This window comes from Anabrus simplex, chromosome 1 (assembly GCF_040414725.1).
Source record: "Anabrus simplex isolate iqAnaSimp1 chromosome 1, ASM4041472v1, whole genome shotgun sequence".
Lineage (NCBI taxonomy): Eukaryota > Metazoa > Arthropoda > Insecta > Orthoptera > Tettigoniidae > Anabrus > Anabrus simplex.
In genome coordinates this window covers 311,839,086-311,867,080 of record NC_090265.1, presented here as the reverse complement: position 1 = coordinate 311,867,080, position 27,995 = coordinate 311,839,086, and the positions used below count along the sequence as shown (strand labels likewise).

At 38.1% G+C, this 27,995-nt stretch overlaps 1 protein-coding gene across 3 annotated transcripts in view; it reads left to right on the top strand.

The window, feature by feature from the left end:
• LOC136864680 (protease inhibitors) overlaps nt 1-27,995 on the top strand; it is a 185,330-nt gene that overhangs the window by 134,189 nt on the left and 23,146 nt on the right. The window contains exon 1 of one of the 3 annotated variants that reach the window (XM_068231095.1): nt 27,485-27,643. The exons of the other annotated variants lie outside the window; for them this stretch is intronic. Within the exon in view, the coding sequence (XP_068087196.1) occupies nt 27,565-27,643 (79 nt within the window). The 5' untranslated portion in view covers nt 27,485-27,564. Of the gene's footprint in view, nt 1-27,484; nt 27,644-27,995 lie in introns of those variants that run through there. 3 annotated transcript variants of the gene reach the window in all.

Sequence of the window (27,995 nt, the reverse complement as noted above, 5' to 3'; positions counted from 1 at the left end):
TCTCACTACCATCAATTATTTCTTGAAATTTCTAATAAATACCCAAGGCACACTGCAATCTATACTGATGGATCAAAATGTGAGGAAAGAAATGGATGTGGGATTATATATCCTGAACGTACCATGCTATACCGATTGCCTGACTACTATACAGTCTTCTCTAATGAGCTGTACGCAATAAAGCAGGCTATGCTATATATTTTGAAAACCAGCACCTGTAATAACTCCATCATTTTTTCTGATTCTAAAAGTGCATTAAACGCAATAGAATGTCCATCATCGAAACACATCCTTGTACAAGAAATACAACTGTTGTTTAACAACATCATGAAATAAGGCAAACAAGTCATCCTTGTGTGGATACCCTCTCATAGAGGTATTCAAGGCAATGAATCTGCTGATCAAGCAGTTAAAGACGCTACTTACCTCCCGCTAGGCGATCTAATAATAGCTACCCCTCACACTGACATTATTACCTATGCTAAAACTAAATTGTACCAAGAGTGGAACATAAAATGGCTTCAAACTTCGAACAGCAAACTCCACGAAGTAACAACTGAATCTACAGTACAACGCTATCTTCACAACCTTCACAGGCAAGATCAAGTCCTAATAACTATAATACGGATTGGCCACTCCAAGATAAGTCACAGCTACCTCCTTGAGAAGAAACTGCCTCCCATCTGTACAACATGCAATAGTGTGTTGACTGTGAAGCACATCATAACAGACTGTTCACTGTATGACAAATGGCGCCAGTACCACGGTATACCTAAGGATATTAAGGGGACACACTCATCTCCTTCACTGTGCAAACAAATTATCAAGTTTTTCAAAGACACTGGTCTGTATTCAAAAATTTAACTGTTCAGTTTAAAATACCACTTTTATATTTTTTCATTCTTCACCCTACTGTAATTTAATGTAAATTCTACAGTTAGAAGTCACGATAAGACCTTAGGGTTAAAGTGACTCTAAATTATCTTAATAAAAAAATATATGTCACTGTTTTCACCACTTGACTGTGATAAAAATTTACGAAATGCCTATTGGAGTAAATAATATTTAATAAAACGTGTGCCTGGTAACAGTTTTTATTATTTCATACAGAATTCTAATTACAAAATCAATCTAAAAAATTTACTAAGTAAGCCAGCAGAGTCATTTTAAAATACAGTATTGTACCATTACGTTACAGTTGAGACGGTCATTAACATGGAGATGTAGCGGATAAAAATGGCACAGAGCAGCTTCAGGCGGCGTAAATGTATACGGAATGTAGTCATATGGCAAGTCGATCGTAATTAGAAGGCGGAGGCTGATATTGACCGGCGAGAAAGAAAAGAGTTTCCTAGATAGAACAACTATGGTCCGTAAAAATAACTGAAATCAGTCGACTGTTAACTTCTTTGAGAGAAGAAAACTGCGTTTAAGAAGGATAGCAATTTTCACTGCAAATTAAGAAGAACATTCATCGCGACAGAGAAGATTATCGTAAAATACACGGTCAAACGAGGGATACAGCTATTTTATATCCGTAAAATAAGTCAAAGGCGAAAGGAATACGTACAAACTTCGTTTCCAAATATCTAAGTAAAGAAAGCCTACGGACTAGTGGAACGGTGACGAGAAAAGGGCCAGTAACAGTACAGTACAATAAGTGGCCGTATATTATCAAGAAACGCAGAAATAACTGTCAGAAACTCTAAGCAATATTCATTAGGCGATATATTTGACAGAAAGCAGGCCTAATTGAAAATATATATAATTTTAGAACACTGTTTTATCAGTCATAAGGAATATGAATACCATCATACGCATTGGAAAACCTAAAATGCAAGAGATTGATATGTATTCTACAAGATTTATGCTGTCTTTTCATTGCATGGACACTGGAAACGTGATGGAGCTCGCTTAAATTGATGGTGAAGGACTGCTCAAGATGCCATGGCTCAAACCAGACTGCCTGACACGTGCCCAGACGTGACGTAATCCTGGATCATGGCTGATTACTCGGAGGTGTCGTAGATGAAGAAGAAGCCAGCAGCTAACCAGCCGACACGAGATAAGTAATATGTTTCAAGGTATTCATTTTAAAATTAGTCTTGAATGATGAGAAATATTTATATGAGTGCAAAAGTGCCTACAGATAAATTAAATGTGCCAATAAGTGAATACTTGTGCGTGAGTTTTAGTAAGCAACCGCAAACATGTGCCATTTCGAGTAATAGTAATGCCGTGCTCGTAAGATGATTTTAGGTTAATGTAAATACAAACGGAATGTGTATATCAATGTTTAAGAGCCAATCTATTTGTAAAGATCAATTAGTGACGAACCAGGTGAGGTTAAGAAAGGAGTCTGTGATGTATGAAATGTAACCTAGATATTACTAATACTAGATTGGCAGACATGGCTAAATACGATTATGAAATTAGAAGAAATTGATTTAATGTTAGGATGTTGCCATTTATGAATAGATATTGAAGTCTATGGACTGTTTTAACCGTAACAAAGAGGTTATTGAAAAGAAGTTAGATGCGAATATGTTTTAATATGCGGAGGTATCGGGAGGAAGAGATATATGGGAGTAATGTAATGATATTAGTGGTTGGAAATATTAATTGTTCCTTGTGTAAGCAATGGCTGGATGATGTTATTGCGGAATTCTATGTTGGTTACGGTTAGAGTATGGTAGATAATACTGCAAACGATGGAATTAGGTCATGTCTGAATGAATCTAAGATACAGTCCAAATGTTAAATAGTCGATTGGTAGTATTTACATCAAAGATATCGCTAGGTTATTTGAATATCAGATGCATTATGGAGTAAATATAGGAGTAGGAAAGGAACATCGCTTTACAGGACAAACGTCTTATAATGTGAATGTGGATTGGTAGAGCAGATTTTAACCTAATTTTGGCACAGCGGTAAATGATATGAGAGTTGATTTGAACTGCAATGGCACGTAAATATGTAATCGTTTGGCGCGAGTTTCGTTGTTTGAACTGATTGATTATTTTAGTTGTGGCACTCACTACTGAGAATATTTGATTTCTTCTGGCACATATGAAATAATATAATAATGATATACTTGGTATTAGTATAGATAGAATTATTTAAAATGCATTGATGTTTTGATAACACTACTGTACCAGTAAAAGAGCCCGACTCTCAGATTATATTTTAAAGTAAGCAAGAATGTAGTTCTCAGGGCAAAAACTGGGTGACTAGTAGCTAGGGCTCGGTACAGGAGGTAGGGTCCTTTCTACAAGAAAACTTTGACTCTGACTGAACATGAGTTTATTCATATAAGACATGAAATTGCACATCACCTCCAGGTAGATATAAGTTGTCTTCCACATAGTCCTATAATATGGCTCGGATTCTCCAGTTCACCTAGCCGAGCAGGTTGGAATACGTTCCAGAAGATTCCAGGGACTCCGTACAGAAGCGGCTGGACTGTCTGGGTTGGTAGAAGGTAGAGATGCCTCGAACTTTCGAGGCCCAGGTTGAACCCCGATGATCCTGGTGATGTTGCAGATAATCATTTACTATCTCAGTCCAATGTGACTGAGAGGGTTGATGTCTCCAAGGTCACTCGCAGTACTAATAAATCTGAGTTCATAAAAACCTTGGGTGATTAACATATTAGTGAAGTCACTGGTTATTATTCGTCAAGACTTTCAAAATTTAACACTCGTAAAAATTATATGTCTCTGTATACGAGGATTATAAATAATTTCAGAGTTCACCACTAGCAAAAGTCTTCGTCTCTGAATAAATACTGGCAAAAAAAACATAAATCCCTTCTCATGAAACTATGACCAAATTTAAAGTTCATCACTGGCGAAGGTACAAGTCTTTGAATGAACACGGACGAAAAACATAAGTCCATCCACATGAAAATCTGAATAGATTTAAAGTTCATCACTGGTGAAATTTAAAAAGTTTTGAATCAACACTGGCGAATGTACAAGTTTTTGAGTGAACATGTACGAAAAACACAAGTCCATCCACATGAATAAATTTACAGTCTATCACTGGCAAAATTTATAAGTCTTTGAATCAACACTGGCGAATGTACAAGTCTTTGAGTGAACACGTACGAAAACACAAGTCCATCCACATGAATAAATTTACAGTCTATCACTGGCAAAATTTATTAGTCTTTGAATAAACACAGGTGAAATCCTAAATTTAAGTTTTAAAGACGTTGAATGAAGTTAGAGTTCATCACCGGCAAAGTTTATAAGTCTTTGATCCAGTACCAGCAAAATCACAAATTTATGCTTACGGGAACTTACAGCACATTCAGAGATCATCACTAGCAAAGTTTATAAATCACAGTTTATTAGAGGAATGAGTCTCTTAACACTCGCAAATATTGCAGGTTCAATTTATGAAGAATTCGTTCTTTAACACACGTAAATAATACAAGTCCAATTATGAATTTAGCACACGTAAGTAATACAAGTCCATTTCATGAATAATTGGAAAAATTCCAATCTCGAACACCCGTAAATATTGTAAGTTCAATTATGAAGACTTAGAAAATGTTCTTTAACACTCGAAATATTGCAAGTCCACTTGAGAATACTTGGAAGAATTCGTCCTCCTACACTCGAAGAAAATACAAGTTCACTTTATGAATACTTAGAAAATTACAGAGTTCCTCGTCGGGACTGTCATTACACGACGATAGTAGCAGCGAGAGTGTCCACGCTGACTACTCAGCTGTAACTGAGTGAACAGGCTATAGTGGGCCCTCCTTTTATTCGATCCGGGGCGTCTACGTCACAATACGGCTTGACTGAATATCTCCTAAATCCCTCGATGGATTTACTTGAAACTCGAGCATTGCTACGTTCAGGTGATCCCAAACAGATGACATATCGCTCAAGCCGCTAGCATAATTATTACGGGAGTTACAAAATTTTCCCCGTCGAACAATCTGGAAGATGTGACGTGGAATCTAGAATATACGAGTCCAGGCTGGGAACACGTGGTGTGACGGGCGGGCGGTCTAGCTAGCCCCTGTGGCTACGTCACAGCTCACAGCTGTCCTTCACTCGCTTGCTTGCCCCGCTGACGGTAAACAAACCAGGCGTGCTCAGAACATTACGCGTGATAATTAAATGTCATTTATACTCAAAAAATACTCATGTACAGGTCGTAACCGGCACACTACTTGGGAAACATATTGCTTATCTCATGTCACGAACAAGTCATTACGAAAATACAACGAAAATCCAAAGAAAATCCAAATGAACCAAACAGGAAGATATACCACTCCCTCCTAATAAATAAAGATTTAACCCTCTCTTACCCCATGATATATGTTGAAATGATGAACTGTGATCATACAACAGGACGATAATGATAAGTAATGAACTCAAAGATTGTAATTTAACAAATTTCAATTATGTTTTTATTTTTGAATGCAAGGATAGTAATGTAACTTAACTTTATTTTCTTTTCGCTATTGCCCAGAACTTAATTTTTATTTCATTAATATGATATTAGCATGCTAATAAATTAGATATAGGACTATTTATGCGTTTTCTTTCTGAGAGTAACTTAAAACACGTAGCCATAGGGTAGTATAAGAGCTGATAATATATATTTATGTTAAGTTAGGAGCATTGTCACGGAACATTACTAGGTTTTGGGGGAATTGAATGATTAATTGCGTATATTATCACTCTTCAACGGAACCTGCGATTTGTTTATATGATTGGAGAACCGGATTGAAAAATTTTACCCTGAGTAGCTAGCTGAACATACACTTCCAACCACCGTCCATAAAATACGCAGTAAACCCACCGCTTTATGAAGATTCATGGAATTATTGATAGGTGGAAGGGTGTAGTATGTTCCTTACATCCTATATTGAACGAGCAAAATTAGTTCAAAGTTTTCCTTTCATTAATTCAATTGGAGAACAATGCTAAAAAGCCATTAATCAATATTGTACAAACGTATTATAATGTTTGTTGTTTGTCCTACCCTTGTCCCGTTTCACTACGGGGTCGGGTATGAGGTGATATGAATCTGCCAAAGCGGATTTTTATCATCGGATGCCCTTCCTGACGTCAACATCATCAGGGGAGTTAATAAGATGAAATGAATGACGTGATATACGATAGTAGGAAGGGATAGGGTAAAAACCAGTGCCGGCACATAGCCTACTTCTGTCGAATGGCACCAATGGTTCTGTTCAAGGCTTAACGTCTCCATCCGACGGAAGAATCACTATCAACAGCGTAATATTCCCTCCCTCCATATGCGTAATGCAGAGTCTGGCTCCATGGCTAAATGTTTAGCTTGCTGGTCTTTGGTCACAGGGGACCCGAGTTCGATTCCCTGCAGAACCAGGAATCGTTACCATCATTGGTTAATTTCGCTGACACGGAACCTGGGTGTATGTATTGTCTTCATCATCAGTTCATAGTCATCACGACGCGTAGGTCACATACGGGCGTCAAATCAAAAGACCTGCACCTGGCAAGCCGAACATGTCCTTGGACCCATCCGGCACTAAAAGCCTTAATCCATTTCATTTCATTTCAGCACTGCGGAGAGGTTTGGAATTTATTCTAGGCTTTTGGCACGCAATTCAATGATTAGAAATTGTATGCCACCACCATCATTGCCCTGCCGGCCAACATTCTGATGGTGAAAACATTTTACGACCAACGGGACTCGAACCGTCAGTTTAGTACTTAGCCCACCTTCCTCCTCATTTTTTGCAAACAGATGAAGACAAAAAGCTGGCATAATAGATAGAAGAAAATTCTGGCCTACAGTGTGAAGGAATAGCAATACATTGTCGCTTTCTATCTATGGTCATGAACGCACAATTGTCAAGAGTATATCTTGTTTTTCTAAAGGTATGTGAAAAGAAGGAATGGTTGCGTGAGTATCTAATATCAACATGTGAAATTATCGACATGCAAGAATTAGGATGCCCATCATTTAAATCTCTTCCCAAGGAGCATAGTGGAGAAACAATTAAACAGTCTCCACGCCATGTGTGGATGCTCTTTGATTGGTTTTGTTGCAGTGCATGCCGCGAGGTGAAAAACATATGTAAATTGCAGTGTCGAAATGACGTCAGTGTGAAAGAGATATTTGTAGTGTAAAGCCATCATGCCATTTCCATTTGTTAATAAGTGTATCGCAGTTGAAAATGCAGTCGTAAAGTGTAATGCTTGCAAAAAGAAACTAAACACTTTTACTGAAAAAAGAATGCATTACTAAAGAAATGTGCAGACAGTGTAGCTGCGAATGCTGTAGAGAAGATCTGGGATAAGGTACCTCGTGAGTGGACTCAGGATCCTTTCTTGTCAGAGCTTCAAACCTGTAGTTTACATCAAGAACAAACGATTTTAGCTACGAGACCTTCAGTGAAACAGTGCCGTACATGTCAAACCGTATCGCGGACCTAAAACCAACGAGATGTCTTCGCTTGTAAACACTTACCATGGCTGCGAAAAGAGAAAGCAAGCTGTCGCAGAAAAAATGTGATGAAACTTGCTAGGACAAAGGTGAGGAAGCATGCTGGGCATGGACACATCAATACGGTAATTGATTTTCTTCCTTTTGAGCTTCATCTTCCTAGTTACCAGTACCGTGGCCCTGGAACTCGACTTGACGTCCGCTTGGCACGTGGTGATCCTGGTATTAATATGTTAGATGCTGCCTGTAAAGAGCATGACATTGCTTATCGTCAAAGCAATCCTGAACTAAGACGTGTAGCTGACGATAATCTGTATCATAAAGCTATGCAGCTCGTGTCGTCACCTAATGCTACAGTTGCTGAGAGGATAGCAGAACTTGCCGCTGCCGGTGCAATGAAAGGAAAACTGTTACTGGGTGTTGACATTAAACAGGGAAGACAGTAAAAATAACATATGAAAGAGAGGACAGAACGGATTAACTTGAAGAAAGAAAATGTAAATATACTAATATAAATACGATTTGTGAAACATATTGCAGGTGCTGTTTGATTTTTAATATTAGTCCTTCCCTACCACATGTCCTAAATTAACTAGTAGTAGTAATGTTGACTTGCAAGTTTAAACTGGTCTTATGCAGTAGAAGAAAAGAGAGGTAGAGGTTCTAAAATAAGAACTCCAGTTTTAAAGTACATCCCATTTATTAATCCATGAAATGAAGTTGTTATTAAAACCAAACCATTGCGCATACAGTTTATTTCCACAACGACGGATAACACATTCGATTAAATAGTGATCAGGATATTTTGTTTTCTGCAGTTCTTCGATGTAGAATCCTCCTTCAATAAGCTGTCCTGTGAGATCTCGAAGTAAATACGTAGCTGGATTAATAAGCTTAACACTCCTGATTTGAAAATTTGTGTGCTTCAGTTAGGTGTATCCGTTTGCGAAGATAGACTTGTGTTTGCTGATGCAAATGAAATCAACATTTTAAAAGCGATGGTGGTGCGGATCAGCCGTTTTGATTACAAGATGAACGTCATCTAATCGTGGTGCATTCTTAGTAACAAGACGTGGCTTTGTGCCGCTAGTGCGATGAGGAGTATCGTTGTAGGTAGACACGAATCTAGGTAGCAGTTCAATCCTTTGATAAGAATCTTGAGTTTTAAATTCTCGCCACATCATTGTTTTGAGTGTATGAGTACTGTAGAGCGTTCTACAATACTTACCTTGAGATTGCTGTACTTAAAATAGTGATGAATGCCATGTAACTTGAGATAAGAAGAAAAATACTTGTTGTAAAACTCTTTACCTTGTCGCTTTGAGGAAGTCTATGGCTGCGTTTTGATTGTTCAAAAACATGTTTAAATTCGTCTTCAATCTGAGCTACTGTCTTAGAACGCACAGGTTTTGCAAAAACAAACTTAGTACACATTGACGACAGTACGTAAATAATTGTACCACTTATTGCTGGAGGCTATAGAATCATTTCTACTAAGTGCTGCTTGCCAGAGATCATCTTTTCCACGTATGATAAAGCGTCTGCCACAGTAGGTGCGACGTGCTGATTTATGTAACTCGTTTGCGATATTTATCTTTACAGGTGAGGTCTTATATTGACGAGCCATTACTGAATAATACCTGCGTGACGTAATTCTCTCTCTATTTCTAGACTTTCTTATTCGTGACCTGTGTGACCAGCATCTTGCGAAGCTTTTAGAAGTTGTAGTCGTTTAACGAGTAATGTATGGCCATTCCAGTATCTTAAGTCTACATAGGGCAACAATGGTTTGCAGATAACATTAAGCCCACGTGCAGTTGGTTGATGTGACGGAAACAGCTTAGAAATAAACTCTCGATACTTGTGACTCTTATTTGCTTTTACAGCTTCTGTACCCTTGTAATTACGTCGTGTTGCGTCAGTAGCAAAAATAATTGCTTTATATTTTATAAGACCTTTTTGTGAAATTATATCCTTGTCAGGTATTCGTGAGACCTTTAGTGGGTTTATAGAAAACACCTTTTACGTTGAGTTTGTTGCCATTTATCTTAACATTTGCATTACCTAATCCAGAAACAGTCGTCTTCATAGAGAGTACCGTAGGTTGTGTCAGGTTTTCGTGTAAAGAGTTTTTCTAAGGAGCAAAGAGACCCATTGGTTTTCCGAATAAAAGTCTTAAAATGATTACGATACTCTAGCGTGATCATAACCTCAAACAAAGAAGGTAGCAATAACATCTGTAGTTAAAAACTTAACACGCTTAGAATGTGAAGTATAGTTAAGCTCTTCTTCCTCATCCTCTTCTTCATCCATATCCTGCTTCTCCTCTTCCTCATCCCCCTTCTCTTCTTCTTCATGCCTTTCTTCTTCATGCTTCTCTTTATCATAAGATGTTTGCATGGAAACAAACTTGTAGTAGACTGAGGCAATGAAGTAGAATTAAAAATGTCTTTCAGTGGTACCTAGTTGCGTTTTAAAAACTAAATCAGTGTCTGATTTAATACGTTAAGCTCTTTATACTGAGCCGTATCCTGCCAGCCCATAATAATAATTAGAGTATTATTTGACCCAATATGTAAAATTTATTCATAAAAGTTACAGTCTAACATGTTAAAGCATCGTATCCCAAGATAGTTGATACCGGATGTTGAGCAAGACAGTGAGTCGCTGGACATTGCTTCATATTTCCGTATGACCGTGAGAAAGGGTGGCGTAACCAAGCGCTGGCAAGGATCTACACGTGTATTAGATGCTGACCAAGCAATATATTTCAGCCAATGGAAATTAAGGATTTGGGAAACTTGGAGGCCACAACAGGCCATATCTTAATTCCAGAATGACCAACGTGCTCAGTTGCTAAAGTCAGTTTATGTCGGTAATCGGTTTTCTACAGTTTCAGAAGTCAGATATATTTGGAAAAGTAATATAAAAATTGGTGGAAGCGATTTGCTAGTGTTTGAGCTGTGTTTTGTAAATATATCACAATAAATATTGTGTCATCATATACGACGAATTTTCTGATTGGTGGTTGGTTCAGACACCCGGGAACCCCATTATTGATATGGCGTCACCGAAGCCTCCTCAATAACCCAAGCTCTGGAGAGCGTCACTCTGTGTTAAATGCTTGGATAGTGCGGAAGCACAAACTCTGAATTGGTGATCTTGATTCCAGTAACAGTATCTGGTTCTAAATGATATTTTATCTTGTGTAGTTGGTTGATTTTACTGTTCTTGAGTAAATGGAATAGTAACTTATATTTTGGCAGAGTTTACTTTCAATATATAAAGACGGTGCTTATTGACCGAGGTGCAGCAAGTGTAGTGGAGACGTGCAATTGTTTCACTACTTCGAGACGGGCGCGTTTCGCGAGGAACTTCCGTAGCGAACCGTGTGCTGCTTTTAAAACTGTATTCTCACCCTTTAAGTGAAGTGTATTATAATTATATCAGTGTGTTTAGCTGATCTTGTAAAGGGAAAGGGTATTTCGGCTCGTAGCATTAAGCAGCGAAGAGATTGTCAACCATAGTCTTCTGTGTTCCAGGGGATTATTCAAGCAAGATGATGGCCATGCATGCAGAAGAAGGAAGTGCATTCCCACATGTAAATGCTGTGATTAACATGGAGTAAATCCCTAAATCAGCGGGGATGTATGCTGCTATCCTGGTATCTCGAGAGTCGTCGGATGGAATTCAGTTAAGGCGCATGTGTTATTTATGGCATGATATGTAAATTATGTTAAGGTACTAGGGCAGTGTAGATAGAATTTTTAATTTTCATGTAAAGTAAGCCTGACGGCATGTGTTTGTTTGATTTTGTTAATATGATAGATTCGGATACGAGAATAATGCATGTTTATTTTATTTTCATTTTGCTTTATGATTAGATGATTGGGAAAATGAGGGATTGATAGGATTAGTTGTTGTTTATTTACGCATGTTACTTAGTATAGGATATTCCGAGTCTTCCTTATATTTATATGCTAGAAGGGCTAGATTGACAGGTTCATCTTTATACAACGTTCCATACGTATTAGTTCATTTCATTTCGGTTATTCAGAGAGACAGGTATAGATATTCTGCATGACGCATGATTTTATAGAAGCTGACTGAAGGAGCTGCAGAACGTCGTTGTTAAAATAAGATCTTTGAGTTAAGTTGGATTCTGTTTTACCTGATGGTCTGTAAAGGACATGAACTGAGTCTCATAATGTGGAAGGCCAATGGGATTCATGAGAAATAATGAGATAAAGATTGCATGCTGAATTATAATGTATTGATGCAGGCTGATTGTATGCCTGACAAGAGAAAGAATATTGTGCAGATGTGTGTGCCTGCTAAGTGCCTTCTGAGTGTATATTGTGATCAGAATGGACAGTATTAATTCCAGACTATTGAGTCTGATGATATTCAATGATACAAGCATGCTAAGAAAGTATGAATATACGTGAGTTTCCGTGTAGCCGGCGAAAGGCTTTATCTCATGGCAAGCTGATTTATGGCCTGTGTTTATCTGTAGGTGTGAAGGAGACGATACTTCCTTGTGACAGCCCCGGTAGACAGAATCCAAACTTTAGCATAGTGTTGAGTTCAACATTTCTTTCAGCTCGTAATCTACCCGGAAGTACATGACGGATGACCGCGCTGTCGAGCGCCCAAATGCAGCAGAAGGAGGCAATGTTGCCCATTGCTTTCTTCGTGATATCAAGGGTTATTTATATGTCTTTCCCTTACAGGTTGATGTTTTACATTGTTATTTGTGGTTGTATACATGTCTCGTTGTTTTAAAAGGGAACAGCCCGAGTGCTGAAGTATTGGTGGTTTATCTAGTTCTGTCTAGATCTTTTGCAGTGAACCGGGTTTCACATTAGAATCTGTGTAGCATTTAAGACTTTACTCTATATCCGATGTGTATAGATGTGTTGAGTTTGATTATTTGAATTGTTGTAAATATAGTGTAGGATATGCCCCTAGTATTTTGCACAACTTACATAGCGTCCACTGCGTCTTAATTATTTTCCTTTCGTCGTAAATTTCCTTTATTATGTAACTTTTATTTTACGGTAGTATTTCGACGACTCTCGGATTTAACTTAAATTTGGAAACCGTATCGTTGTGATGCGATAGTGTGTAACTCCATACGGAAATACCACATGTCAGTGTTTGCGTACACTTGTTGCCAGACAATATAAACAATGGACTATAAGAAGAAGCTTAGTTTTGATGTATATAATGTTCTTTGTTGAACTTGATTTTTGATTTCAAATTTTGTCTTATCATTCAAGTAACGTTTTGATTTCCATTTATTTTCTACATTTTTGAGTTCATTTTGACATATTATTTGTTCTTGATTTAATTGTTTTCTCGTAATATGATCGGGGATATTTTTCAATAAATCCATCTTACCCCCTATGATTGTTTCTCATTCGTGTTATACCTCCATTTCCTGTCATTGATTGGTATTCTAGAGTAGAACATCGACTTTTTATCCTGACCCAACCGACAACCTACCCACACTCTGCCCAACCCTGAGTTAGTCGGATGTTCATACAGGAATGGAGGCATCGTCCTAGAGGATATTTACCCCTGGGTACGGTACAATACTGAACCCTTGGGAGGTCCATAAAGGACACCTACCTTCCTTACTTATCAGCTATTAGCGTCAGAACTGTCTCTTGGGTCGTCCACGGGTTCTTCGTCATTTGCTTAGGTAAGAGGCGGGTTTCAGTAAATTAAACTACCTGCTAAATGAGAGGAATCAAGTCAACGAAGTTGAAGTTTATTTAAATAATTTAAAATGAGATCGAAGAGACACATGGCATTTTAACATCAGTTAAACAACGAACTCAGTCTTCTACATAATAAAAAATAATAACAATAATAATGATGATGAGACTTTCGAGACCTTAACTCAACTGCCTGAGAGGCATCGTTACTGGAAACCATTGTCTTAAGTTATGAGTGAAACAAAGAAAATCTGTAGATCCCTATGATGGGCTTCCATGTGAGACAGCATGTACCATCATAATGATTCGTGATTATCCAGCCCCCGGAGCACGAGCTCTGGACTCTTAGTATAATTAAGGCAGTCTAATCGGTACGTGCCACACAGTGGTTGTACGGCTTGAACCCTTAATGGAATTGATGTGACCAGCGACTATGTAATGTACCGACATCTAACTTTGTAATTTACGTTAAAGTCATTGTGGATGATGACCGCAAGGAAAATGATGCTATAATGGCAAATGGCCCTAATCTAAGTCACTGAGAATGATGGCCTCATGACCATACAAGCTTCTAAGCTGAAGGCTGAACACAATTGTCACAGTAGTTGATGACCAAGGTTTCCACATTAATAAATCCCCAACACATCTGCTACTCAGCAAATCCAGATCAAAACTGATAACAACAAACGTTCACAACACTTGTGGCAGTAAAGTCTCCTGTCATCGGACATATCCCATTAATCTTTAAGTTAATAAGTTGAGATTTCCAAGATAATAAAACTAAGATTTTCAGAATACAGTTTCAAGTTAGTCACTTGGTTTAAAGTTAATTCTCAAAATACGATTTCATTGAATTTATTAATTTAATAAATTGAGGTAATCTCTTTATCCTAATTAACAACGAATTTGATCTGCCCGGACGAATGATGTCTTTAAAATTCCTAATTATTTAATGAACTTATTGTTTTATTGCTCACTTTTACTCATCGCTGTTGAAAATGGGTTACATTGATTCCCAGTACCAATTATTTATTTATTTATTTATTTATTTATTTATTTATTTATTTATTTATTTATTTATTTATTTATTTATTTATTTATTTATTTATTTATTTATTTATTTATTTCATTACGTCACTCAGCAAGCTCACGTTATATCACTAACAATTACTAAGAAACTAGCTTGGATAATCCTAACATTAAATCCTACAATCTGCATAAATTAACACACAAAGCAAAATAACCATCCATGTCTCATCGTTCCGTGACATTCAAAATAAGACTTTGTACCACCCTCGAATAATGTCAGACAACATCACTACCGATTCTCAAATTTTGACATCCTTGAAAATGGTTATCTCCAACCTTTCCGTCGCTTCAAAAATGAATTCAATCTCTATTAAGCGAGTCTCTTCTAAAGAACAAAATCTAATTCCAAACATTTTACCACACATGACAAATCTTAGTTACAGTTAGTTCTAGTAGCGAGCTAAACGGACTACCTAATAGCCGACTGGAATAACGGGAACGAGACTCCTCACGTTATCTTGAAACGAAAAACATGTTATTCGTATTTAACATGCGTCAAATTAAAGGGAAAAATCTTGCCATGCTGGCAATTCACATGAAATATAATTTTTGACCCACATAGATTATGCAGGAGATTTGCTTTAAGATGTCACTCAAATATTCTTACCTATCACGGTACTACGGTTTCACGTGGAAACCTAATTATTGACTGACCCTATTCCCATCTCAAAAATTACACAAAATAACTCCTCGGGTTTCCTACGCCGAACATCCCGGCAACAGCACTAGAGGATTTCAACAACCTGATCCACAATACTTTGTTCCTCCCATTTCGCTAAACTTGAAACACTCGCTTAAAACAAATTCTCGACACAGTAGTAATATGGAGTATATCTCTTGGGCGACCCACAATGCTGCTGCACAAACACTCCGTGACAACTAACGATCTCTTCCCGTATATCTGATCTAAAATTTTCAGACCGAAACTCACAACCTACAAGATGTTTACTGTTATTTTCCTCTCATCAACTCTACAAAGATTCCACCAGACAATAGAACAAAATTTTATCGATCTCGCCTCGTAACTTCCCTTTAATAAAATTTACATCGCTTAACGCAACGGTGTGCCTTCACGCCAGCTTCAATTGAATAACCACAGATTACACTTACATGAATTTCACCTTTAAATCGAACAGAATTTTACGATAAATTAATATCGTAACTTTGACAAAACACAAATATAGAAAATAATCGTATGGAAATGATACTTTACTTTCAACATTATATTCGTTTCTCAACCATCAAAATCTACTACTCTATAACATTTTACACGCTAATTTCGCGACTTTCCCGATTATCCAAGAAACGTAAAACGGATGACGTTTCGTCATATTCCTCTGACAATTTTCGCGAAATAAAAAGGGTGACCAAAATGCGTCACAGATACACACACACGAAAAATAGTATGATCATGAAATAAATAAAAGCATTTTAGAAAGGTGGTAATTCACATACCTTTATTCGTACGTCTTCTCCCACCTTTACAGATTCACCAGCTCTCAATCTTTTATTTAGACAGTGGCTTCACAAAACATACTTTTCCCTTTATTTTCATTCACCTGAAAATAATGACAAACAAAAAATGCCCTTCACACGTTCTCTTCCTTGCATGGACCGAACACGTCTGTCGAAACCGACCCGCGCACGCAATAGTTTAAAATAATACAGTTATATTTACAACATCAATTGCAGGATCGAGGCATTACAATGACGGTCAATTACCTGTCCCTGAAAAATGATGTGATGATTCCTCATTTGGAATACTGGCGATTACTTTTATCGGAATAATACTTTGACTGACTGGTTTGATGTTATGCAACTTTTGGCAATTGCCGACCTCAAACTCATAACACAGCAGTTTAAATCGTAGTTCGTAAAATGTTTATAACTCCGTCCTTTTAAAACCTACAATCTGCATAAATTAACACACAGAGCAAAATAACCATCCATGTCTCATCGTTTCGTGACATTCAAAGTAAGACTTAGTACCACCCTCGAATAATGTCAGACAACATCACTACCGAGTCTCAAATTTTGACATCCTTGAAAATGGTTATCTCCAACCTTTCCGTCGCTTCAAAAATGAATTCAATCTGTATTAAGCGAGTCTCTTCTAAAGAACAAAATCTAATTCCAAACATTTTACTACACATGACAAATCTCAGTTACAGTTAGTTTCTAGTAGCGAGCTAAACCGACTACCTAATAGCCGGCTGGAATAACGGGAACGAGACTCCCCACGTTATCTTGAAACGAAAAACATGTTATTCGTATTTTAACATGCGTTAAATTAAAGGGAAAAGCTTGCCATGCTGGCAATTCACATAAAATATAATTTTTGACCCACATAGATTATGCGACGAGGAACCGTAGGACCGTGATAGATGATGTTATAGCCACTTCCGGCTAAAATTTATCTTCTCTTGGGACTTAGTCTTTCAAACGCCGGTTTATAAAGTTACTCTGAAATGCGTGGACTCGCCTCAAATTCAATGGACACAATGCGAGATTGCAATTGGCGCATCACTCTTTTATACCATTTATTCCCACTGTAATGCCATTTGCATTAACTGCCAAAATTTGTACAGATACTTTTCCAATCCCATAAAAATGTATGGAAGGCAGGTCGCAATGCAAAACATAGTCGTATAGCTTAGTAGCAGTGTTGTAGGAACTGCTTGGAATTATACTCATTGAGGTAAATTGTGAACGATGAATACTAGATGATTATTAGCCAGCAAGCATTAGATATTGTTCGGGATATTACAATCGTTATTTTTAATGTTGTAAGTCTATTTTAGCGAAGATGTTCGTGATAATGATAATAGTACTGGTGAAAATAATCTGACAGTATATTTTTACATAATCACCAATATTAACTTCAATGACTTAAAACAGAAAAAAAGGCGAATGCTTACAGTATGATTTTGCAACAAATATTTTATCAATTATTGTACGTCATAATAGCCGCCTCTACACTATAGGGAAACCCCGGGATCAATTCCGGCCAGGTCAGCTTTCATGATAACGTTGAGGTAGAGACCGGGTCTAGAGAGCAAAGCTTGACGGTCGAGAGGCTTCGTCGTGCTGACCACACATCATCTTGTAATCTATTGGCATTCAAGCTGCGCAGAGGTCATTTGGTAGGCCAGGGCGCGCCAGGGCTGTCGCGAAAACGGTCCTTTTTTAAAAACAATAATAATGATAGTACTAATAATAATGCTATTTTCTGACATAATAATCTTCGGTAATTGCCAACGTGAACATGAACCACATAATAGAAACAACTTTCATTTACTAACGGAATATTAAAACAAATGTTTAACCAATTATTCTTTATCTATCCTAATTATAAAGAGGAAAATTTTGTATATTTGTTTGTAGCGGATAGACTCAAAAACTACTGTCTGGCTCCATGGCTAATTGGTTAGCGTGTTGGCCTTTGGCTACAGTGTTCCCTGGTTCGATTCCCGGCAGGGCGACGTGTGGTCAGCACCACGAATAATTTCAACCGTCATTCTTGGCTCCATTTGGCTCCGTTTTCTCTTATACTATTGATTTTCTGTAAACGCCGTGGACTGTATGTTAAACGTATCTTAATTATAAACAACTTTTGTTATGTTCATAATTTATCTTACTCTTCAAATGACGGAGAAAATTACTATTTTCTGGGGGTATCATACTCTGCATTGAGTGACCGAGAGACCGACAACGAACCTACAGGTTACCATGGCAACGTCTCTGACTGCTTGCCACCAGTTAATTAACGTATTGCCATTGTCGTCCTCATTCCTGTAAATTCGTGGTTGTTCCTTGGGTAGAAAGCAAGAGAGACGTCAATCAGCCATTCTGTGGTATATTAGCGGAATATCTTTGGAGGTTATAACCATCCTCGAATAGCTTAAGTAATAACACCATTAGTCATCTTATTATCTGTTTACCTAAGAATCCCTGAGCCTAAATTTCTCCTCTGTTACCGCTTTCTTACATCCTTAACTCATATCAGCATAATTTATTGAGGGGCATTTGATTTTCCAATACATTCACTTGGTATTTGCATATTATTGTCCTATCCGGCTGTCCTAGGTTATACCGAGCTCGATAGCTGCATTCGCTTAAGTGCGGCCAGTATCCAGTATTCGGGAGATAGTAGGTTCGAACCCCACTGTTGGCAGCCATGAAGATGGTTATCCGTGGTGTCCCATTTTCACACCAGGCAAATGCTGGGGCTGTACCTTAATTAAGATCACGGCCGCTTCCTTCCCACTCCTAGCCCTTCCCTGTCCCATCGTCACCATAAGACCTATCTGTGTCGGTGCGACGTAAAGCAACTAGCAAAAAAATGTCCTCAGTTATAAGCCTATCTATATATTGAAAAAATTATGATAACTGAAGTCAGTCAGTCCAGCCATTCTATCCGGTCGATTTCCTTCATTCATTCTTTTTTAACTGAAAGGTATTCATGCACAGATTTGACATCAGGTACTATAAATCACTTAACTTCCGCCTTCCTCAAATTATTTGATTTTTTCAATTTTTGTCTCATTGAAGCAATCGTATCTTTGGTTCTAATTGAGGTATGGAGTTAGTTTTGGCCTAAGAATGTTCAGTGGATCAATCTCTTTCATTTCAGTTCTTAACTATTCAAACTGGTTGATTAAGAGGAAAGTCATGAGTGAACATTCAATTTGACGTCTTATTTCTTCAACATTTTTTCTCGTTAAAGCAATCATATTTCGTTCTAATTGAGGTACCGGTACGCAGTTTGTTTTGGTCTAAAACACTCAGTGGATGAGGCGCATTCTTTTGAGGTAATAACTACTTAAATTGGTAGATTCTTAGAAAATTTATGAGTACATTTGTCTCCATGACGAAGATCCTTGAAGGACTTTTTAACAATTCGGCACGTAGTGTTGTTCCAAGGAATGTTTCAATTTCTTTGTGTGATGTACTTTTAAGTGTTTTGTTGACATAATATTACATCCTATTACCACCAACAGATCATGTGCTTTATTTCATTAACTCGAAACTTTGCAAATACATTCGTGAGGATAGTAACGAACAACACCATACTTTGTACATTGCGGGCGGAGCCAACGGGAAACTGCTTGTTTTCTATTAATTTCAACTTTCTTAACTTAATTATGTTTTCCTTGATTACTCTGTACATATGCGAATGCTAATCCTGAAGCCTGGACACTCTTTTCTTTGAGGAAATATTCGAAGCTATTGCAAATGTATAACTTTTGGCCCCGGAAAATATCGGAATATCTATGCGATTTTAACGACGGTGTAGACCTTCGTTTTGGGATTGTTGGTGGCTAAACAGTAAGTCGTATCACAAAATAGAAAGCACAATCGCGTTTCATTTTGGAGAGATCTGCAACTTTGGTCCTATGACTTTTTTTGTATTTCTGTCCCTTATACGTTAAATAGAGCTGTATTTCTCGATTTCAAGTTAATTTTGTACTTTTTACACGTATATGTTATCGTTTGGCATGCTTATAGGAAAGATGAAATCATGACATTGGGCACGCACATTGACATGACCGGTGGCCACATGTTTTCCAAATGTTTTGATTCCAGTGTCACATGGGTATAAAAAATATAAAGTAGTATGTGAAAACTGCATCAAATTTCACCCCATGCAATAACTAACTGAATCTAACCCATAAATATAGGAGATACGAGAAAATGTCATAAGACCAACCACGTAGAACACTGAACGAGGCGTCTCATGGTGAAGTCCGTTTGTAGATGCAGATTAATATGATCTTAATCACTGCCTTTACAGTAATTTACTGATAAATCCGTATAAACAGTAGAATACCGTAGCGAAGCACGGGTACATTTGCTAGTCTACAATATATCGCAAAAACCTAAAATGTTACAGACATGGAAATTAGTAATTGGGATCCCTTTAAAAACTATAATATATTAGTTTCATGGTCCGCATTGAAGTTCAAGTACAAGTATGAAGGATGAGTTCTCCACCTAATCAATACTTTATTTTACATAGTGTCAATAATTTACATAAAAACAGTACCGGTTTCGACCCGTAAATAGGTCATCTTCAGCTGTTAGAGAACTTACTTAATAGTGACTGTACAGAATAAACAGTATTAAAATTAAAACTAAACAAGAATGCCATTAAATAAACATGATATCACTATTCTAAAATCACTTAATATTAACATATATACATATGGTACAGTTTTGGGGTTAAGGGTGTTATTCTCAAATATTACATATATCAGATTGCAGCCTCAATATATGTAATATTTGAGAATAACACCCTTAACCCCAAAACTGTACCATATGTATATATGTTAATATTAAGTAATTTTAGAATAGTGGTATCATGTTTATTTAATGGCATTCTTGTTTAGTTTTAATTTTAGTACTGTTTATTCTGTTCAGTCGCTATTAAATAAGTTCTCTAACAGCTGAAGATGACCTATTTACGGGTCGAAACCGGTACTGTTTTTATGTAAATTATTGACACTATGTAAAATAAAGTATTGATTAGGTGGAGAACTCATCCTTCATACTTATCCCTTTAAAAATAAAAGAACACAAATGTTCGTTTTCAGAAAATCCACTTCAAGAGGGGAGGAGGGGGATGAAAAGAAGTGAGGAAGTATTTTAATTATTTATATGAGGATACATATATCTCAGAAAATGAAGATGTTACAGATGTTAAATTCTCCTTTAAAAATGAACACAACTTTTTTTTGGAAAATACACTTAAGGGGTGAAAAGAATACAAAAGCGGGTGAATTTTTAAAATGAGTATCATCTTCTTCTACCGCTTTACCCACACCTGTGGGGTTGCGGGTGCAACTGTGTCGCACTTATGGATTTGACCCTATTTTACGGCTGGATACCCTGCCTGATGCCAACCGTATATGTAGGGATGTAATTACTATTGCGTGGTCTTGTTGTGGTTGGTAATGTGGTGTGTTGAGTGAATATGCAGAGGAGAATGTTGGGACAAACACAAACAACCTGTCCCCGAGCCAGAAGAATTAATCACATGCGATCAAAAACACCAACCTAGTTCGGAATTGAAGCCGGAACGCTGTGAACGGAAGACCTCAACGTTGACCACTCAGCCAAGGAGTGGGGCAGTTTTTATAATGAGTATATCTAACATATCACAGACGTGAAATTTGGTATTTGTAGTCTCCTTCAAAAATAAAGAAAAACGTACTTTCTGTTTTTGGAAAATCAACTTAAGCTAGAGATCTAAAATAAGTGAAGAAGGAGTTGAATTATCTTTATGAGGATACTTATATCTCGAAAACTAAGATGTTAAGGACGTGAAATTTAGTATTTGAAATCTCCTTTAGAAATAAAGAAAAATTATTTTTCAACATGAAAGAGGACTGTTTCTCACACGTAGAGTTCCATGTTCCGTGTTCCAGATTCAGGTCTGCCCGTGGCCTGATCATCTTAGCCCCAAAAGGCAATGCAAAAAACGTGGTTTACAAAGATGTTCTGGGGTAAATGAAATGCAGTTTTTCGGTGAGTTTTTATACTTTAGGGATTTACAGATAATGTCTTAGTGCAGTACCGAGGAACAAGTAATTTTTTTCAAGTTACCAAATCCTCGCGAGCGAAGCCGTTGGTAACAGCTAGTAATATGAATAATGTATTATGAGAGATGTTAATAATCGCCAATATGAAATCCAATTGCATAATTACAAAACACCAGCGAGCGTATTACTTATGACAACAATTTATCACTTATTGTTTATAATAATAATAATAATAAGAAGAAGAAGAAGAAGAAATACTGGGAAAATACGCTTAAAAATAACCAATATGAACTGCGATTACATAAAAGAAAAATATTGAGTGCATAGAGTAGTCTATAATATCATACCCATTATTGTTAATAACAATACTAATAAAATATGAAAACAAAACTTTTAAATAGTCGCTAATTTGGACTTAAATAAAATAAAACAAAAAACTGGCATAGAGTATAAGGTTACAACAAATTAATTGGTAATGGTAATAATATATTGTGACGGAATACTCCTAAATTGTCGCCAATTTGGATTTAAATGACAAATCTATGACGAACATACAAGCAGTTCAGTGGAAACTCTTTCCAGGTAACATCGCACTCACTGTGAAAATTAATACCTTATAAAGATATACACAAGAGACAAAAACCGGAGAGTGCATAGAGTGTGATGACAAAAATCGTTTACCAATTACTGTTTAAAAACCCTATCATATTAACCACGCCCCCTTTCAGTCGACCTCTCTGCTTGCACACTACCTGTCCGATCTTGGAAAAAGGTCTTTCACAAGGCACCGAGGTCGCTGGAGTGCAGAAGTATTTCCTGACGAGCTTTGCCAGAGTGGGTAATTTCTGGTGATTTGTCCTCCAGTAATCAAGAGGATCTGTCTTTCTGTCTTCGTACTGCTCCCCAAGGTATCGCTGAATTTCAATTATAGTATCAGCGCTTGCGTTGTGTCCCTTATTCTTCTCTGCAGCGCGAGAATTGAAATATTCCACAACACATTTGGAAGCCTCATACTGCTGCTGGATGCAGGATAATTTACTTCTTCCGCTCTGACATACTGTGCACTATTGATTTTAATACAGTGGTTCGTCAAAATTGCTACCATCTCCTGAGATTTCGAGGAACTCGAAAATGCTAGGGTTTTGAACCTGGGGTCGAAGATGGTTGCCATTGCTAATATAACAACACTCTCAAAATTAGCAAATTTATTTTCTATCTCTGCAATAAGGACCTGGAGCACTGCATTTACTGATGAAACATTATCCTGACTGAGATAACGTCGCACTACCAGTTGCATCTGTGCATGCAAACATATGACTTTAGAAAGTGACATAGATTTCTCTGCGGAGATTTCTTATGTCATCTCGTCGAATGGTTCCAAAATCCGAATTAATCCATATAAAGTTACCCTGTCATTATATGAGAGAGATGTTACCGCTGTACTGTCTGGCTCCATGGCCAAATGGTTAGCGCGCTGGCCTTTGGTCACAGGAGTCCCGGGTTCGATTCCGGGGAGGGTCGGGAATTTTAACCTCATTGGTTAATTGCCATGGCTCGGGGACCGGGTGTATGTGCCGTCTTCATCATCATTTCATCTTCATCACGACGCGCAGGTCGCCTACGGGAGTCAAATCGAAAGGCCTGTACCTGGCGAGCCGAAGTCTTCGGACACATCCCGGCAATAAAAGCCATACGCCATTTCATTTCATTTACCGCTGTATTAAGCGTAGCTAATGTTACTGCCGCACAGTCCTTTTGGCTGAGTAACCGGGATATCATCGCGCAGGTACTGTTCCATCTGGTTGCAGCTTTTATGTTGGCAGCATTATCGGCTACAATTCACCGAACTTCGTTCTGCAGCTCCCAAGCCTATATTATGCCTTCAAGCTCTCGCTGGCAATGTGGGTGGACGTATGCGTTTCATAGAACCGAGCAGTCTGAAGCGTTAGACTTTCTAGATACAAGTCCTTCGTCACAAAATGGCGCGCCACTGCCATGTATGATTCAGTGGATAGGGACGTCCTGAGTTCAACAGTCAGGCATATTCAGCTTGCCTTACTTTTTTCTTTACTTCAGCGACCACTTCTTCATAATTCTTTGTAACCATATGACGCAGTCTTTTCCGTGACGGCAGTACATACCTCGGATCCAGAACAGGCAGAAAGGTGCGAAAGCCTCTGTCGTCCAATAATGACAAAGACTGTAAGTCTTACGTCACCATTTTGACATGTCAATCATGGTTTGTCGTGGGCCTCCCTTACACCATGATCAATACAGCACATTAGTCATAATTATGTTGTTTATTTATAGTTGCTCAAAATAGGAATGAGCGCATGGTAGTGGATTTTCCTTGCATATAATATCTCATCAGACTTAGTTAGTATCAAAATACAATTTACACCCTATGTAGACAAAACTTTGTGGCTATCCATAGAAAACATTAGATATATAGGATACATTATTTGTGTATCTGTGAGGAACTTATAAAATATCATGCGTTCATTCTTTTTTCAGTGCCCGTGAATCAATCAATGACTGTAATTAACATTAATGTATTACTTGCCATCGTGGTGATCATGAGCATCACTTGCAAGTTCCTCCCTCGGCCTTTCTGCAGCAACGTTTATATTATTATGATGCATAGACTTAATGTGTTTTATCATACCCGATGTATTCTTGTTGTAGGATAACGAAACATTGCACAGAAGGCATATCAGTTTACTAGTGTTTTCGTTATCTATTTTAAAGTGGCCCCACACCGCTGATCACTTCCGCGTAGCCATTACACCTATATATAGGTCTGAGCGCGCAATAATCACTTGCTGTGTACGAAAGTTCAACTTATAAGTGATCTATAACACGCGTGTGGACCAATGTGTCTTTTCAAGGAAGGAGTGTTTTTCCTATTGGTGGCTAAGAAAAAATGGGTCAATGTAGGACGGCGTCTTAAATTTTCTTACTCAACAAGGAACAATTCTCTGTTTTGTTGTTTGCGCCCTAGTGCAGTTTACTCTGCAGTGATTCCACTTGTAAGGCATTTTCACTCAGTTGAGTGTAATTCGTGCACTATATCCGTGGATGTCACTTACGTATGAAGTGTGAGTGAAAAAAGCAAAGCAAGATTAGAGTTTCACGTGATCCGCACTACGAGAGACCGATCACTTGCAAGTGATTTCACATTTCGGGGACTGGATATTTATGCTGGTTCCAACACATTCGTATTCACACAACACTTCTCACCACCAACCATCACGCAAACACGCAATAGTGAATGCATCCCTCCACATAGGGTTGGTGTCAGTACGAGCATTCGACCGTGAAACGTGGCCAAGTCCAACGTGCGATACATGACCTTACCAGGATGTGAGAAAAAAAGGTTGAATAAGCTGGTGGTGGGACGAATATTATTCATTGTTCATTGTCGCACTGTATAGCCATGAACATGTATGCGAGGCAACATCGGCGGGATTTGGTCAAGGCTTCATTCACAGTGTTTATTTTAATGGTTTTTTTTTCTATGTTCGAATTATGTTAGTAGGTTTACCCATATTAGATTTGTTTCATCTTTTATATGCAATTCATAATCATTTACCAACGATATCTGTTTATCAGTTTCCTGATCACGACAAATAAAGACGTGAAATTAAAAGCCCGTGGTCTGCTATGCCATACTTTCTGAATCGATATGTTTTATTTCATTTCAACTTCACCATTACGCTCGTCGTCTTCGTTAACGATACCGTCCTTCATTCTACAATACTCTTAAAAATCCCAATGGGAAAATGAGCAGCAATATGTATGATATTTCAAGTTGTTTTCCGCGCTGCGACATGCTGGCGGCCCCGCAATGAGAGTCAAGTTAGTTCGGAGTCGCGAGGCTTCTTGCGAACCGAGCCCGGTGTTAGGAGTCCATGGAGTCGAAACTCTCGATTGCAGGCTTCAGTCGCGCCCATCCCTACCTTTAGCGTGGCCTCATAACCCGGCAACTGGCAGTAGTCGGATTACGACCTTGGTAGGAAGGCAATGACTATGTACCTCGACTATCACGCCTCCTAGTACCGCTATTGTTACTGCCCTCCAGCCATTAACTAATCATTGACAATTGTTATGGCCATCTTTTTCAAGACCATTGCAGATCTTAAACATGCTGGCCTTTGGTCCCAGGGCACCCAGGTTCGATTCCCAACCGGATCGGTTATTTTAACCTTCACTGATTAATTTCTCTGGCTCGGGGTATGTGTGTGTATTTGCCACCTCCAGTACTAAAATTCAGTCAAAGTCAGTTCCCTTACTCGCGGATGCGCAGTTCATGTATAGACGTCAACTCGAAAGACCTCCATCCGGCTTCTCGGAGGCAGTACGCCATAATTATTGCTGCTGAATACGGTACAAAGATTTTACTAGTAATTTTTGATACGTTTAGAGATAAGCTCGAGGTTTGTTAGTGTAGTAGTTTATTTAACGTTAGACATTTGTTCATCATCATCATCAGTGTCTATGCCTTGTCTATGCAACCACTATTCTTTGTCTTCAGCTGCTCGTTTCATTTTACGGTGCAGATCATAATGAAGATTCTGTGCCAAGTCCTGAAATAAATTTTTTCCTCAGTCCTCCTCGGCCTTTTTTTTCCACTGCAGTCGATTTCATCAGTAAGTTACAGTATAACATGGAATGTATTCGTACGTTAGCATAGTATCATAGTACTTTGATTCAGGTTTTCAAGTTACTTGTGTATATAAAGTGGTGGTGGTGATTATTGTTTTAAGAGGAAGTACAACTAGGCAACCATCCTCTATATAACACTAATCAGAGAGAAAAATGGAAGGGATCCGACACTTCGAAAAATGAAGGTATCGGCCAAGGAAATACAAGGGCCATGATGGGCGTAAAAATGAAGGACTCCCTAGGCCTCGAATGATATAATACCTTTGGAGTCGGAAAAGAACAAGAGTTGACCAAGGGAGGTCGGATAGGGTATATGAAAGTGAGGAGCCTGGCACAAGTAAGTGCAAGCAACGTCAGGACTCTGCTAAGAGCACCGTGGTCGCGAACCCACTCTACCAAGTTAAGAGCCACTGGGTCCCCTTTTAGTACCCCCTTACGACAGACAGGGGATACCGTGTTTGTTATTCTACCGCCCCCATCCACAGGGAGATTATTATGTATGTAAGACAAAGACAAGTGTCCCTAACTCTGCCAGTTAAAATAAATCGTCGTTTGGCATGCAAAAGCCGCTATGTGAAATATTTCAGCTTAGAACTTTGGCCTGTATCTGTCATCTAAGGTTCAATGTTGTGCGAGTAATTTCAAAGATTCTACATGATTTACGTGCTGCGGGTCAGTATTTATCTCACAACATTGTCACGAAGCGGTTTTCCAGGCGGAACGAAGAAATCATTTCTATCTATATATCTATCAAGCACTGAATTTTTTTAGTAAAAGAAAGAAGAGAGTAAGGTACTAGTGGCCACCAATCCCGTCGTTACCTTAAAGGTGCTTTTGTTGCGGGTTTCCCCTCAATCAAGCAGAGTGTTTGCTTGTTTGTCCACTTAGCTTACTTAACATCTTCGCCGAAGTCAAGGTTCTAAGAAGAATTATGTTTGGTTTCCATCACCAGTGAAGGACACGATCGTGGTAGGGGAAACAAGGTGAAGGGGAAAGGAGACTCTTATAAGATGACAGGGACCTGCCTAAACCGTCGCAGACGCTTCAGATTACGCTAAAGTAGCCGTTCCTACAGCACTATCACCATGCAGAAGATCGTATTAGCCGTATTTGCCTTCTGTCTGCTCTTTGCATTCGTGGCTTGCCAAACAGCCTACCCAGAAGGTATGACTTCATTTCATTGTTTTATTATATCCAAATAAGGAATACCCGATATAGCTGAAGTGTGCACAGGGAAATCCAACAGAGTCCAAAAATTGGCATCTTACAGGAGAAGGGAAATACAGTACTTTCAAACATTTTACAGTGTTAAAACTTTTTAAAATCTTGTCGAGTACTTGTTCTATTTCTCTGATACTCCAAAAACATTATATTCCAATTTATCCGCGTAAATGAGTATTTAAATGAACAATGTTTGGACTTTGTTGGTTTACCCCATGGATTTGGAAACAAATGAAATGCATGTGGGACTTTTGCATACATAAAACCGCATTCTATTATGCTAAAAAGCAGTATT